Consider the following 16435-nt stretch of genomic DNA (forward strand, 5'->3'; position numbering starts at 1 on the left):
AGAATAAAGTATCATTCATCATCATCCTGTACTCTTGCGATGAAGGCCAGCAGACACTTTGCCTTCGTAACTGCTTGCTGCACCTCTATGTTTGCTTCCAGTGCCTGATGCAGAAGAATAACCGAGCTTTCTTTATGCTTCTGCCTCTTTATTTTTCCAACTCAAGTGGACAACTACGCATTTAACCACATTATTACTGCGTTTGACATGTACCTGCCCACCCCACTCAAAGTCTGAACCTCCGTGAAGCTTCTTTTGCTTTCTCTTCATAACTCTCAATCCCACTTAAGGTTTGTGTCATTGGCAAACTTAGAAATATAATATTTAGTTCCCTCATCCTAATCATTGCCGTACGCTGAAACAGCTGGGACCTAAGTATTCCTTGCGCTGCTCCATTAGTTACTTCCTGCCACTCTGAGAAAGTCTGATTTATTGCCACTCTATGTCTCTTTCTGTTGATTAATGTACAAACCATTGTTCTTCCCTGCAGCTCTGCAAATTGTTTTCACTCAAACACCTATCCAATTCCCTTGCAAAAGGCACCAATGTTCTCATTGCAGTGAAATATGACTTTCATTGGTAAATGGACAAGTACATGAACAGGAAAGGTTCAGAGGGTGATGGGCCAAACGCAGGCAGGTGGGAAAAGTGTAGATGGAACAGCTTGGTCGGCATGGGCAAGTTGGGTTGAAGTTGTTTCCTGCTGTATGACTGTGACTCTAAATTGTCATTGGGTCATAGAGCCCTTCAGCCCAATTTGCCCATACTGGCTAACATGTCCCAGCTACACTCGTCCCACTTTCCAGTATTTGGTTCATATCCCTTCAAACCTGTCCTATCAATGTGCCTGTCGAACTGCTTTTTAAAAGTTGGGATAGTCCCTGCCTCAACTACCTCCTCTGGCAGCTTGTTCCATACATCTACCACCCTGGAATGATAGGGAAAGGTGATTATGCCATTGAAGACTGTATTTATCTCAGAAACACTCATCCAATTATTTTCACTCTCCTCTCTTCAAATCCTTTCTTCCTCAAATATTTGTTGGGCACAGTGGCACATTGAAGCTACATCACACTGCCAGTGACCCAGATTCAATCCTGACCTCAGGTGGTGTCTGCATGGTGTTTGCACGTTCTTTCTGTGACCATGTGGGTTTTATCCAGATGCTCCAGTTTCCTGCCACATCCCACAGGTATGTGGGCTGTGAGAATAATTGCATGCTTTAAATTACCTCTGGTGTGCAGGTGCAGGTGAGTGGTAAACTGGGGGAGTGGTAAAATGTGCGGAGATCAGAGACAGGTACATGGATAGGACAGGTTTGCAACACAGGAGGTCTGGTCTTCCTGTGCGGGGACCTCCAAGTAGGCAATAGACCTCTCCGCCGAGTCTGCTTGTTCCTTTCTCGGTCTTTGTGGTGTGGGAGTCAGGTACATGTGGTTAAAACAGTGCGTATGATCAGCCACTCTGAGCTTGGCTGAGGCCGGGCCTGTCTGTCAGCTGCAATAGTTGACAGTCTGTCACATTCTGGAAATACACATTTTGTCAGGAGACGAAATGTCACCCGTTTTGGGGTGAAATTTACTTGGGTTGTTTTATGTAAGTCAATTACAATGCAACTTCCAGTCATAACCAGCCGTTTTTCTTTCAATTCGTGAAGACAGGTTTAAAGATTAATGTTTTTGCTTTTCTTTTTCTGTGCTCTCTCCCCTCATGCTTCTAATCGCTAAATATAATGACTTTACAGTGGAAGTGCAGCCCGTGTATTGAGAGAACACAGGGGGATACGCGTGGCCGGTGTTGGTCAATAATGATGGATGCGGACTCACTCTCAGAGGTACAGCTGAAACAACTTGCTAAAGGCAGCTCCTGACGTCGAGCCGGCTGGGACATGAAGGGCTCTGCTGAAGGGGACTACGTTGGTAGGGGAGACACTGGGTCAATAAGAATGAACGAACTGCATGGTCATTGTACAGAGTCACAGAGAGATGCAGTACAGAGACCAGCTCTTCAGCCCACTGACTCCACACTGTCCATCAGTTCCAGTTTAGTTTATTGTCACGTGCACTGGGATACAGTGAAAAGCTTTTGTTGCCATCGACCACCTTTTTTTACATTAATCCCATTTTTAGAAAATTCTCCTCACATTCTCAACAGCTCTCCCAGATTCTATCCTTCAATTACATATTAAACATAGAAACATAGAAAAATAGGTGCAGTAGGCCGTTTGGCCCTTCGAGCCAGCACCTCCATTTAATGTGATCATGGCTCATCATCTAAAATTAGTACCCCGTTCCTGCTTTTTCCCCATATCCCTTGATTCCTTTAGTCCAAAGAGCTAAATCTAACTAATATTTGGGGGCAATTTACAGAGGGCAGTTAACCTACCAAGGAAGCTGGAGCCCCCCTTCTACATTGGGGACCCGGGATGGAGGGTATTGCACCGAGGAGTTCCCTGCAACCTGTTTCTCTCGCGGTTCACAGACTCGCCAGCCGCCTGCCACTTGTGCGGGCTGGAAGAGTCTGTGTACCACGTGTACATGGAGTGCGTGAGGCTGCAGCCACTGTTTGAATATCTAAAGGGGCTGCTCCTTGCCTTCTGGCTGCATTTTTCACCCACCATCCTCATCTTTGGACACCCTGTGCGTAGGGGAGAGGGTAGGGCTGAAGATGTCCTGGTTGGGTTGCTCTTGGGCCTGGCCAAGCTGGCCATCCGCGGGTCAAGGCGCCAGACGGCGGAGGGCTCTACCCGAGTCGGCTGCCTGCCCCTTTTCCGGGATACGTCCGTGCCCGGGTGCAGATAAAAAGGGAATACGCCCTGTCTATGGGCACCCTGAGGGAGTTCCGCGACCGCTGGGTACCGAGGGGGGTTGAATGTATCCTGGACAAGGACTGCAATATAGTTGTTTAGCAGTTGCTTAGCATATTTGTTCATCTTGTATTATGGTGGTGTTTTGTTTTATTGTATTGTAAATACTATTTTAATATTTGAATAAATATTTTTTATTAAAAAAAAAAAAAAAAAAAAAAAAAGGAAGCTGTAGCACCCAGAGAAAATACTTGTGGCCACAGGGAGAATGTATAAACTCTACACTGGCAGTACCCGAGGTCAGGATTGAACCCATATCTCCAGTGCTGTGCGGCAGCTGCTATTCCACCTGCACTGAAACATTCGGGCGACTATTCTCCAATGGGCTGTCACTTAATGCCTGCATCTGTCCAGTATGGCCACAGGGGAATCAAACAGCGGAGTAAGTGAAGTAGAGCCCATCTGTACCAAAGGGCAGTGAGATGGTTGCCTTTCACTGACTCATGTCTCTTGTCCACCTCCCCCACCACATCTTCCCATTGAGATTGTGCCTTCGTCTGTTTGGGCAAGTTTGCCACCTTCCCCAACTCCCTCAAACTATCTACACTGTCCGAGGAAATGCAACACTACAAAAGACAATACAATCAACGACAGGATATTGTACATCACCTGAGGATCTATGTGGAGGAAATAATTGCAGATGCTGGTTTAAATCGGAGGTAGACACAAAATGCTGGAGTAACTCAGCGGGACAGGTAGTATCTCTGGAGAGAAGGAATGGGTGACGTTTCGGGTCGAGACCCTTCTTCAGACTGATGTCAAGGGAGTGGGCGGGACAGAGATAGAATGTAGTCGGAGACAGTAAGACTGGAGGGAGAACTGGGAAGGGGAGGGAATGGAGAGAGAGGGAAAGCAAGGTATTTTAAGTTAGAGAAGTCAATGTTTATACTGCTAGGGTGTAAGCTGGGGGGTAGCTGAGATGACAGCACTTCTCAGCAGTGAACTACTCAATGGACAAGGGCTGGCACTTTACCTGAGTTATCTATGGGATGGTAGGACATACTACCTAAGCCAAACCGACAGTAACCATTGGACCTGAAACGTTCAATATTCACGTGTTCAGCTGTGATGATCCACTCTGTGAAATGATACTTTGGGAAATCTGCACCATTACACTGCAGGCTGTACAGCAGCCCTTATATTACTAGTGAACAACACCTCAGCAATTTACTAATGCATGCTCAAATATTCAATCAGTGTTTCTATGGAATCTCAGGGCCTAAAGATAACACAGAAGCAGGAGAAATGGTGCCTTGCCACTGGTAGTATCCTGAATTCACAGACACGGGTTTTATTTAATTGTGTATTAATTCTTTAAATGCTCAGAGTGCGATTGTTGACACAGACCATAGAAAGCAATCGGCGCAAGCTATGGATGAGTAGTGAATGTACAAAGCACGAGTTTGACCTGTACAGGGCTGTAACACAACACAGCGGAGGGGTAGGATCTGCAGGGACGTGCACCAACTGAGGCTCTGCCTAACGCTGAAACAGTCGTGAGTGGCACAGAAGATGTCTGTGCTTATCGAACATAACGGTGATCCCAGTGTGGAAAATGCAGAACACAAATACTCTAAATCAGCAATAGACACTTGATTTTCCTACTGATTAGCAAACCTACCCGGACTGGGTAGGTCCGGACTGGAGGGCTATGGATCACGTGCAGGCATTAACCAAGCTCCTTTCAAATGACTCTCACACTGTGGATGCACCATAGAAAGCATCATATCAGGATGCAGCACAACTACTCTGCCCAAGAACACAAGAAATTGTGAACACGCAAACCAGCCTCCCCCCCCACCCCCACTCCCCCATCAACAAGTCTACACTTCTAGCTGTCTTGAGATACCAGCCAATATAATCAAGAACCACTTACACCCAAGTCATTCCCTCTTCTCCCCTCTGGAATTGAGTAGAGGATACAAACGTTTCATAGCATGTGCCACCCAGATGCAAGAACAGCTTTCTTCTTCCCCGTCGTTATCATACTCTTGAATGGACCTCTTATTATAAGGCTGTATTCCGGACCTCCCATTCTACATCATCGTGGCCCCTTTTGTAAACTGCATATTCTTAAGTGCATATGATATTTTTTTTCGACAGAAAACTAATTATCTGCTTTCTGATTATTTGGAAATCCCAATGGATTGGTATTGGGGGTCATGGAATGATTTCTCATACTCCTTTTACAATTCACAACTCACCAGGGCCTCATTTCCCACATTCCCTTTGAACTCACCGAGGTCCCACTTCCCATGCTCCTTTTAAATTCACCAGGGCCCCATTTCCCACACTTCCGTTAAACTTTGGGATCCCTTAACCAAGCTCCTTTTAAACTCACCAAGCTCCCTATTCCCACACTCATTTTTAATCCACCGTCACTGAAGATGACCAGGATTCTGGGGAGAACTCTCCATTGTCAACACAATGGAAGATGGCTGTGAGTGCCACAGGCCAGTCATCCCAGTATCAGGACCACGCTGCAGGGGTTCCTCAGGCCTAGTGTCCTGGGCCCAACCATCTTCACTGCTGATCACTTCCTTCTATCATACGACCAGAAGTAGAAATATTTGCGATGTTTAGCATCATCCCTTTCATTTAAAAATATATTCATGACACTTTTAGAGATTCAACATTGCCTTTGTAGAGTTGCCTATCATTGACATTGGGGAGACCACCAGAACCTCAGATGGACCAGCCACGGATGTAACACAACAATGAATGTTCTGTGGTGAATGACCCAAAGCCTTCCCACTATCTACAAATCAGCATGGAGTACTCTCCCCTTGACTGGATGAATTCAGCTCCAACATGGCTGAAGAAGCTCAACACCATGCAGACCATGAAAGTCCACCTACCGCCACCACCCAAAACCTGCACACTCTTCACTGTCTCCACAGAGTAGCTGCTATTTTTTTTACATCAACAAGATTTTCCTGAACATCTTGTCAAGGCTTCTTCATGTACGAATCCTAAATCCATAATCTCTTATCTCCAAGAAGGCTGAGAAGAGCGGGTGATATTGGGAATATCACCAACCTTTCCTTCCTTCCGCTAGCCCGATGTAGAAATCTATCGGCATCCCTTCATCATTTATGCCTAGGCACAAATCCCAGACAACCCTTCCCAAAAGCACTGTTGGACATTTCTCAACACGTGGATAGGAGCTGTTCAAGAAGGCTGCTCCCTACTACCTTTCCAAGGGCAATTGCAAATAAATGCTGGACTTCCCAGTAACAGCCACAACCAGTGACCAAATTAATAAAAAATAAAATGAATGTAGCCTATTAAATACTGTGTTAACTTTAGCTGAGGTTGCTGAGCCATACCACAGCAAGAATAACTAATCTGTCAATTATGTTTAATTGTCTCAATGAGGCTGTAAAAGTTGCTCCTGACCAGTTAAGCCTTTGAGAGCTCAATGAGTGATAGAGGAACTTACCCTTTCTTTAAGACTTGCAAGCAATGCTTGTACTTGTGATTTTTCCTCCTTTATTTTCTCCAGTTCCAATTCCTTTTTCTTGTATTCTTCTTGCAGAGCAAGTAGTTGCTGTTCAGAAACAAGATTTTCATTAGTCATGGGGCCAGGCTATTGCTGTAAAGCTATTAAATTCCTCAGAGGTGAAAATGGCTTTCATCTTTCACTCCGAAGTATTTGTAGTGACCACCTCTGACATTGCAGTTTATTTAGTTCAGAGATACAGCATGGAAACAGGCCCTTCAGTCCACCGAGTCTGCGCCGACCAGCAATCATCTATCCCATGCACTAGAGACAATTTACAGAAGTGAATTAAACTACAAACCTGCACGTCTTAGGCATGTGGGAGGAAACCGGAGCACCCGGATAAAACTCGCATGACCACAGGGAGAATGTACAAACTCCAGACAGACAGCACCTGTAGTCAGGATCGAACCCAGGTCTCTGGTGCTGTTAGGCAGCAACTTTATCACTGCGCCACTGTGCCACCCGACTTGGGGGGAGGGGATGGAAAGGCACTAAGGAGGTGATGTGGAAGCAGATACAATCACCATAGAGTTTTGGATAGGCACATGGGTAGGTGCGGACTGGAGGGTTATGGATCATGTGCAGGCAGAGAGATTAGTTTGTCTTGGCATCATGTTCGGCACAGATATTGGGGGCCAAAGGACCTCTTCCTGTGCCATACTGTTCTATGCTTTATGTTCATATATCAATTACATCACAAATAATATTCTGCTCCTTTGCCTTGTTGAAACTATTAAAAGATCATAAGGTCATTAGTGATAGGAGTGGAATTAAGCCATTCAGCCAATCAAGTCTACTCCACCATATAATCATGGATGATCTATCTTTCCCTCACCCCCATTCTCCTGCCTTCTCCCTATAACCCCTGACACCCTTACTAATGAGGAATCTATCAATCTCTGCCATAAAAAGGTCAAAGGGTGAAAGTGCAAACTCCACACAGGTAGAGGTCAGGATTGAACCCAGGTTCTGGAGCTGTGAGGCAGCAGCTCTACCCGCTGCGCTGCTGTGTCTCTCATGTTTCAGTTCAAATGATTTTAGTTCTTTGAAAACTTGCTCAGCTCTGCTGAAATTGTCGGGCCACTTCCATTTAATATTCAGTACACCGACTGGAATGTCATGTTATAATGATGCTGAAACAACACTTGTAGTTGTCAAGAAGAACACATTGCATTACACGCGTGTTGCCGAGATGTGTGTGAGAAATAATAACATAACTTCTCTATTGATAAACAATTGCATCTTTACAAAGAGCGATGATCAGCCCACGGAGTAGTCGGAGCTACGAACTGGTGCAAACCAGGTGACCAAACGGGCAGAGTTATTTTACCAACAAATTGTGACAGGTATCAGTTTAAGTGACACAAACCATGCATCCACAAATGATATCAATCTGGGTGGAAGAAAAAGATGACAGATGGAACATAAAGTGTGGAAATGTGAGGTTATCCATTTAGTAGGCAGAATTTAGAAGGCAGCTTTATTGAAATCACATCAGGTTTCAGTTGAGCTTATACAAGAAACAGGGAAAAGTTAGCATGCAGAGTCGTAGAGTCATAAAGTCATGCAGCACAGAAACAGGCCATTCGGCCCAACATGTCCATGCCAATCAAGATGCCCCATCTAAATTAGTCTTATTTGGCTGCATTTGGCATGCATACTTCAAAACCTTTCCTATCCATGACCCTGTCCAATAGCTTTTAATTGTTGTTAATGTACCATCCTCAACAACTTCCTCTGACAAAAATAGACAAAAACTGAGTATGAAGAAGAGTCTCGACCTAAACCGTTACTTATCCATTTTCTCTAGGGATGCTACCTGACCCAGTGTGTTACTCCAGTATGTTGTGTCTATTTTTGCTATAAATCAGTTCATTTTATTAATAAATCTGACAGCTTGTTTTATATACCGACAACCATCTGTGTGAAACGTTAACCCTCAGGTTCCTATTAAATCTTTCCCCAGTTTCCCATCGCACTTCAGCCTATGTCCTCTGGTTCTTGATTCCCCTACTCTGGGAAAAAAATCCTCTGAGCATTCACCCTATCTATTCCCTCGAGATTTTATACATCTTTATAAGATCACCCCTCAGCCTCCTGGGATCCAAGGAATAAAGTCCTGGCCTGCACAACTTCTCCCTAAAGTCAGTCCTGGCATCATCCTCGTAAATCTTTTGTGCCCTCTTTCCAGCTTAATGGCATCTTTCCTGTAGTAGGGTGACCAAAACTAAATGCAATACTCCCACTGTGGCCTTGCCAGCATCTTGTACAACTGTAACATAGCTTCTATACTCAATTTCCTGACTGCCACAAACCTTCTTCATCACCCTATTTACCAACAACACTACTTTCAGGGAACTATGTACAGGTACTCCTAAATCTCTCTGCTCTACAACACTCCTGGGCCCTATCATTCCCTATGAATGTGCTGTCTTGGTTTGCAATACGTCACACTTATCTGAATTAAACTTCATTAGCCATTCCTCAGACCACATGCCCAGCTGAACAAAATCCCACTTGCTAACTATTTTCACTGTTTACGACACCATCTATTTTGGTGTCATCTGCAAATTTACTAATCATGGATTGTGCATTCTCATTCAAATCGTTGATATGGATGACAAACAGCAATGGGCCCGGCACTTGGTTCCCGATCCAACCAGATCTGAACGTTCAGAAGGATGGATGGCCCGGAATCCTCCTCCTTCCCTGAACCTCTGCACATGGGCTGTTTTAAGGAGAATGCATTCACTCATCTGTTGTATGCCCTGCATTATGTACTGTGCATTCACTCACATGTTACATGCCCTGCATTAGTACTGCACATTAACTAACCTGCTGCATGCCCTGCATTGCCTGCTGTTGGAACTGCAGCTGCTGATCCTTGGTGTGGCTTTCATCTGTCCGGTAGAATTTTCCCTGCTCCTGCTTAAGCAGCTCCACCTCATTTCTGTAGGCATCCAGCTGCCACCTCAGGCTGTCGTTCTCCTCCTTCAGTGCACGGGCCTGGGCATGTAGAGCTAAGAGAAAGAGCAAATGAAATCTAGTTCCTGTTGCATGCCAAGATATTCACAGAATGCAGTCCGCCTTATCCCAGATGAGACTGCAAGGAGAGGGTTAACCTTTATAATGTTGAACTTTTTAGTGCCCGCTGCAGCCTTTGTGTCGGCATCTGCAGATAGAGTCATAGAGTCATAGAGTGATACAGTGTGGAAACAGGCCCTTCGGCCCAACTGGCCCACACCAGCCAACTATGTCCCAGCTACACTAGTCCCACTTGCCTGCGCTTGCTCCATAACCCTCCAAACCTGTCCTATCCATGTACCTGACCAACTGTTTCTTAAACGATGGGATAGTCCCAGCCTCCTCTGGCAGCTTGTTCCATACACCCACCACCCAGTGTGAAAAAGCTACCCCTCGGATGGAGCCGGGACAGGATTTGGCCATCAGTCCCTCACACCTGCAGCAATTTAATGAGCCTGTGGTTGAGGTACAATCTCCAAGTGTCTTCCTGACATGAACCCCTATCATTCTGGGCCCTTGTACTTGACCCTTCTGCTAATGGGAACAGTTTCCCTCTGCCTGTCCGTATTCTTCATGAGTGTAAACAGCTCTATAGGAGCGATGGATTAGATTCATGGCATCTCCACCCTCTCCAAAGACTTCCTAAAGTGTGGGGCCCAGAACTGGATAGAAACCTGTACCTAAACTGTTGTTTATAAACGTTCAACATGACTTTCTTGTTCTTGTACTTTCTGCTTCTAATCAGTTCAGTTTAGTTTATTGTAACGTGTACCGAGGTACAGTGAAAAGCTTTTGTTGCCTGCTAACCAGTCAGCAGAATGACACTACATGATTACAATTGATTCATTTGTAGTGTATAGTTCTGCAGGAATAGAGATTTAAGAGCTGTAGAGCGATTGTATTATGAGTTTGTAGATCTGCTTCTGTGGCTGGCATGCAAATAGTTGGGCGCCATCTTAGAAGGCCTTGCTCCTGTTTGCATTTTCAATCACTTTCTCACCCAGGCCTGCTACTTCCAATGAACAAGAAACATTTACCTTCAAAAGTGCCTGATTTCCCTAGCTTTCCCCAAAGGTAGGGTGTGGGCGGTGAGTTGGTGGTGTTTCAAAGTGCAGGATGCAATAGATGACACCAATATTTATTTGTGAGATATCTTTTTGACCACCTCTACAGACTTCTACTGTGTGAATATACGTAATAGGTGGAACAACATATGCAACGAGACATTTTATATATAGAGAGCACCATGGTTTGTGGGTGCACGTCAGGCTTTGAGCTGAAGGGTGGCTGGGCTCCTGTAGAAGGATAGTTAGGCAACATGGACTGGACACATTCTCGGCCTTTTCATCACGTGACGTTTTGCCTTCAATCACCTCCCCCTGCCCTCCCCTGAAGAACTTAATCACCAACTTTTTGCAACCAGCAAACCAAGCATCATTGGCCTCTGGACCAAGCACAGAGAGCTCTTCACTCACCCCGAGACACTCACTGAACAGAGTGGTGAGAGTCATGGAGACATTGACATGGCCAAACCTTCTTAGAGTCAAATCTTCCTTCACCCTGCTCCAGGAAATTCCATGTATCCCTAAGCCAGGGCAAGGGAGCTGCGGCTTGCTCTGAGCCTCTTTCCTACTTCCCGTGGGAAGACTCTGACACTAAGTCAATGCAAGAAAACATCTATGAGTTCCAATCCAATGCTAGATTGATCGTTTTATTTTATTGAATGAGTAACTTGAAAACTCTGGTTCCGCAGTGTTTATGTGTAATTCCAGCTTTGTCTAAGGACTTGAGTAATTAGTAGAACAACGTGTAATTACAATGAGGACAGATGCTAGCCAATTTAATGAGAAACTGCAATTTGCAAAGCAGATTATTATCACAGATGTTAGATTATGGGATCTAGTTTTGCAAGAAGGTGATGGTATGACCCATACACAGTGTACGTGATAGATCTGTGAGAAGAGAAGAAAGTATTAAAGACAGCAACCTCACAATACTTACAGGAAGGAGTCCTCTGCTCTGAGGGATCAACGGCCTTTAAACAGCTGATCATCTCCCATCTAAATGACACCCAGACAAAGCCTGGACATGCAAGGTAATCACGCACTGTCAGATCTTGCATGCTGAAGGGTTGACAGAAAGAACATATGGAAAGAAGGAAAGGCGGGAGGAAGGGATGAAGTATGGGAGGGAGGGAGTGATGGAGGAAGAAAAGAAGATCAGAAGCAAGGAAAGACTGAAAGGGGGATGGAAGGTGGGAAGGAAGGAAGGGTTGAAGTAATGAAGAAAGAGAGGGAGGAAGGAAGGAACGAAGGAAAGGAGGAAGGAAGGAAAGAATGGAGGTGGGAAGTATGGAAGGAAGGGAAACATGTAGATAGGTGCCCACGTGACCCCTGACCCTCACGACTCTTAAACCTTACTGTGACCCTTGACCTTCATCGTGACTCGACTCTTGCTGTGATTCTTTATCCTCATTGTAATTCCTGACCTTCATTGTGACCCCCGACCCTCACTGTGACCCTTGTCACCATGACTCTTGACCCTTGCTGTCCTCCTTGACCCTCTGGCCATCGCTGTGAGTGAGCTGAGATGCCTTTATGATCAATTTTATTTCTCTATTGACGCTTCAATTTTTGCAGCGGGCCTCTCCCGCCACTTCACGCACTCTTCCTTTTAAGTAAACCACAATTTAATAAAGCATGTGATTAAATTTTAAGAAGGCAATCTTTTTGAATCCTCACAGATAATGGGACGAGTCAAAAGTACAATTAATGGAGGCCCCTTGAGGTTTATTTCTTGTGAGTCGGATACAAGAGACTTTGTAATCACCCACTAGAAAGTGTCGTTCCCCAATAACCGGAGCAGACGGCTTGACTCTTAATGAGGTGCTCATCAACTGCCTTTGTGTCTGCATGGGAGAGGACGTGGACTAGTATTTCCCTTTGCTCAGTCTCTCACACGTCCCCCACACATACACTCCTGACAATGATTTTCCTTGCCTGTCACAGCTCCCTGTCATATATTCAATAAACGACGACTGTGTCTATACAAGTAATCACTTTATCTCCTTCCCTCCTTGTTAATAGAGGTTTGAAATCTAAAAGTCACCACACTGTCAAAAATGGATGTTGGGACTGTCAATTAAAGGGACCGGAATAAAATGTAAATTTAGATTGCTGTTACAAATCACTGCTTACATGGATGAAAATATTAGGTTGCCATGGTGCTTTCCATGGCAACGTGATATTTTATGGATAGATGATCTCCTCCTGTGGTCTCTATAATGACTAACAAAAAAAAGATGCAAATTAATTGCTCCCACCTTAAAGAGTATATACTGCGTTAAAATATATAAAGATACAAAAGATCATGAATGAATTCTTATTGTTTCCTGGTGAATTTGGAGTGGGCGTGATGTTTTAATCGGATCCCGACTGGGAAGGTACACCATGCGACTTTCTTCTGCCACTCCCTGGGGCTCCACACTCTGCCTCCTTTTCCTGGATTTCCTGAGAAGTCTCCCCCTGTGGCAGGTCACTGCCACCTGGAGCAGCGTCTTCTGTGGCCTTCCCATGCTGACTGCGCCCTGCATGGGGAGCCCAGCTGCCCACATGCTCTGCATGCCTGCACCTCTCTCTCTGCATGTCTCCACCCCCCGGTGAACACCGTACCTGATGGGGAAACGTCGGCAAAAATGGCGATGGGGGGTGTGGAGGGGGAGAGGGAGATCGTGGTTGATCTTCCAACATAGACAAGAGAGACAAGAGACATTTATTGCCACATGTACCAATTGGTACAGTGAAATGTGTGGTCACCATACAGCCATTCGAATAAAAAAGTGCACAGAACACGATCGTCTTTAACATAGACATCCCCACACAGCGGAATCAAAGTTTCCCACTGTGAGGGAAGGCACCAAAGTTCAGTCATTCTCCTCTATTGTCCTCTGTTGTTCACCCGTGGTCGGGGGGCTCTCGAACCCCCCGCTGTCGCCGCTACGGGCGGCCCGATGTTCAGGCCCTCTCGCGGGGATGATGGAACTCCGACGTCGGAACGGGAGAACAACCTCCGCGGCTTGGACATCCGAATCGGCCACTTCCTACCGGAGTCCACGGCTCCCGAAGTCCACAGGCCGCGCTGGATGGAGATTTACGCTGGCGGTCCTCGGCAAAGATGTGATGTTGAAGTCAGCGATGTTGAAGTCAGCACCGCCCGCGCTGGAAGCTCTACAAGCCACAGCTCCATGATGTTGAAGCAGCAGGCCCAACACTCCGGAGCTTCAAACGGCGATCCAGGTAAGGCATCGCCCGCTCCGCGGTGAATCCAGTGCTGCGCCGCTGCTGCTGAAGCTCTGGTCCAGTCCCCGTGGTAGGTGGGGCGAGGACGCGACTCGGAGAATAGTCGCATCCTCGACAGGAAGTGACTGGGAAACAGTTTCGCCCTTACCCGACCCCCCTCCCCCACATAGAAAAACTAAAGAAACCTCCAAAACATACTTTTAAAACAGACTAAAAATTAAAAAAAAGATAGAAAAACAGACAGACTGTAGGCAGAGGCTGCCATCAATGCAGTGCCCCTAAAGCTCCATTTTTCTGCACTCTCCTATTCCCTGATCACTTTAATGTCCAGAAATCTATTGACTTGTTTTTGAATGAACCTAATGACAGCCCTTCAGTTTGCACCATCAAGTGCTGGAGCGTTTGACAGCACTGGGCAAGTACTCACTGGAGTTTAGAAAAATGAACGGGAACCTCATCGAAACATGCAGAATAGTAAAAGGCTTGGATAGAGTGGATGTGGAGAGGATGTTTCCACCAGTGGTCATAGAGGTCATAGCCTCAGAATGAAAGGACATTTTTTTAGTAAGGAGATGAGGAGGAATTTCTTTAGTCAGTGGGTGACTAAATGTGAAATTCTTTGCCACGGAAGGCTGTGGAGGCAAAGTCAGTGGATATATTCAAGGCAGAGATAGATAGATTCTCGATTAGTACGGGTATCAGATGTTATAGAAACATAGAAACATAGAAAATAGGTGCAGGGGTAGGCCATTCGGCCCTTCGAGCCTGCACCACCATCCAATATGATCATGGCTGATCATCCAACTCAGTATCCTGTACCTGCCTTCTCTCCGTACCACCTGATCCCATTAGCCACAAGGACCACATCTAACTCCCTCTTAAATATAGCCAATGAACTGGCCTCAACTACATTCTGTGGCAGAGAATTCCAGAGATGGGGAAAAGGCATGAGAATGGTGTTAGGAGGGAGAGATAGATCAGCCATGATCGAATGGTGGAGTAGACTTGATGGCCCAAATGGCCTAGTTCTGCTTCATAAGTGATAGAAGATGAGATTGATATAGATGGGTACCCACTGGTCGGCATGCATGTAATGGGCTGAACGGGTTATTTGTATGTTGTAGGACTCTATACAGTGTGGAGCAGTGGCTAGGCCCTAATTCTGCCACAGTGATTTATTTCTTAGCCAGTGGAAATATAAACATCAGAGTGTAATAATTAAAGCAGGAGTAGCCCATTTAGCCCTTTGCTCCTACACCTCCCATCAACATCATAGCAAATTATGTAGCTAGGCTGCATTTGCTGCACTCTCCCCATATCTCCTGATCCCCTATCCAGAAACGATGAACTCAATAAAAACAGAAGATGCTGGAAAGGCTCCTCGGGTCAGATGTGAACAGAGAAACAAGGGCGTTTCCAACATTTTCGACTTTTATTTCTGGAAGCAAAACAAGACAATATAGGGTGCTGTGAAAGGTTTACACAGCAAACACTCCTCTTTGCTCTTCAGTCACAGTGACAGGTCACTGCATCAATTGTCTGTCTTTTCAAATAGCTTCTCCATCTTCGAGATAGCCTGAAGTCACATCCAATGGATTCTTAATTGCTTTGTAAACCTCACAATGGACAGCGGATGTATTATCCGAACAGCCTGCCGGAAGGCTCCTTTCATCATGCTGCCTCCTCTCCAGTACCTCTATGTCCTACTTGACATGGTGAGCAGACCTCAACATGTGGTTCACTGGGAGCAAAGTATAACATGCTCCTCGACATCTACTTAGTGACAGGCATGAATAGGTGAAAGAGAGCCCTTCTGTCCCGGCCTACTCTCGGGAGACACCATAGCCGGGGGGACGAGCATGGCAGGGTCAGTGGAGAGACCCTGTTGAGGTTGACCATCGGGAAGAAGGTACAGTTACCCCCAGGTTCAATAACAACCTTTCTTGATTAGTAAAGGTGTCATGATTATGGGGCAAAGGCAGGAGAATGGGGTTGAGAGGGAAAAGTAGATCAGCTATGATTAAATGGCGGAGTAGACTTGATGAGCCAAATATCCTAATTTTGCTCTGAGAACTCATGAACCTCTTCCACCCAGTCATTAGCCAGTTAAGCCACCCTGCACAACCTTAACCACAACCCAAGCTCAGCAACAAAGTACTATGGACTTGGCATTACTGAGTTTGCACCACGTACTTTGGCTTGCACTCATGTTCTGGTTTACATAAAACAACTGGCAATTTATTAGAGTCAGAGAGTCATAGAGAGATACAGTGTGGAAACAGGCCCTTCGGCCCAACTTGCCCACACCCGCCAACATGTTCCAGCTACACTAGCCCCATCTGCCTGCACTTGGTCCATATCCCTCCAAACCTGTCCTATCCATGTACCTGTTTACTGTTCCTTAAACGTTGGGATAGTTCCAGCCTCAACTACCTCCCCTGGCAGCTTGTTCCATACACCCACCACTCTTTGTGTGAAAACGTTACTCCTCAGATTCCTAGTGTTTAATTATTTGTTGTGTGTTGTGTTTAATGTGCCTGTAAAGCTGCAGCAAATAAGAGTTCATTGTTCCAGTCCCTCTGCATGTGCCAATTAAACATCTGACAGGGCTGATACTATGAAGAGGCACAAGATGTGTGCAACAAGTGGGCCCTTGGGACCGCTGATGAAATAACACCACTGATTGTTTCATTATTCTGTACGACGGGAAGATGAGCACCGAGGTTCTCACTGAAGATAGAC

The 16435-nt window shown here is 45.7% G+C and overlaps 1 protein-coding gene across 3 annotated transcripts in view; it reads right to left on the minus strand.

The window, feature by feature from the left end:
* Positions 1-16435, minus strand: part of enox1 (ecto-NOX disulfide-thiol exchanger 1) — a 196568-nt gene that overhangs the window by 22998 nt on the left and 157135 nt on the right. For all 3 annotated transcript variants that reach the window (XM_033032888.1, XM_033032887.1, XM_033032886.1), the window contains 2 exons: positions 9207-9391; positions 6309-6416 (listed from right to left, as the gene is read on the minus strand). In XM_033032888.1, the coding sequence (XP_032888779.1) occupies positions 6309-6416; positions 9207-9391 (293 nt within the window). The remainder of the gene's footprint in view (positions 1-6308; positions 6417-9206; positions 9392-16435) is intronic.

Source organism: Amblyraja radiata, chromosome 14 (genome assembly GCF_010909765.2).
Source record: "Amblyraja radiata isolate CabotCenter1 chromosome 14, sAmbRad1.1.pri, whole genome shotgun sequence".
Lineage (NCBI taxonomy): Eukaryota > Metazoa > Chordata > Chondrichthyes > Rajiformes > Rajidae > Amblyraja > Amblyraja radiata.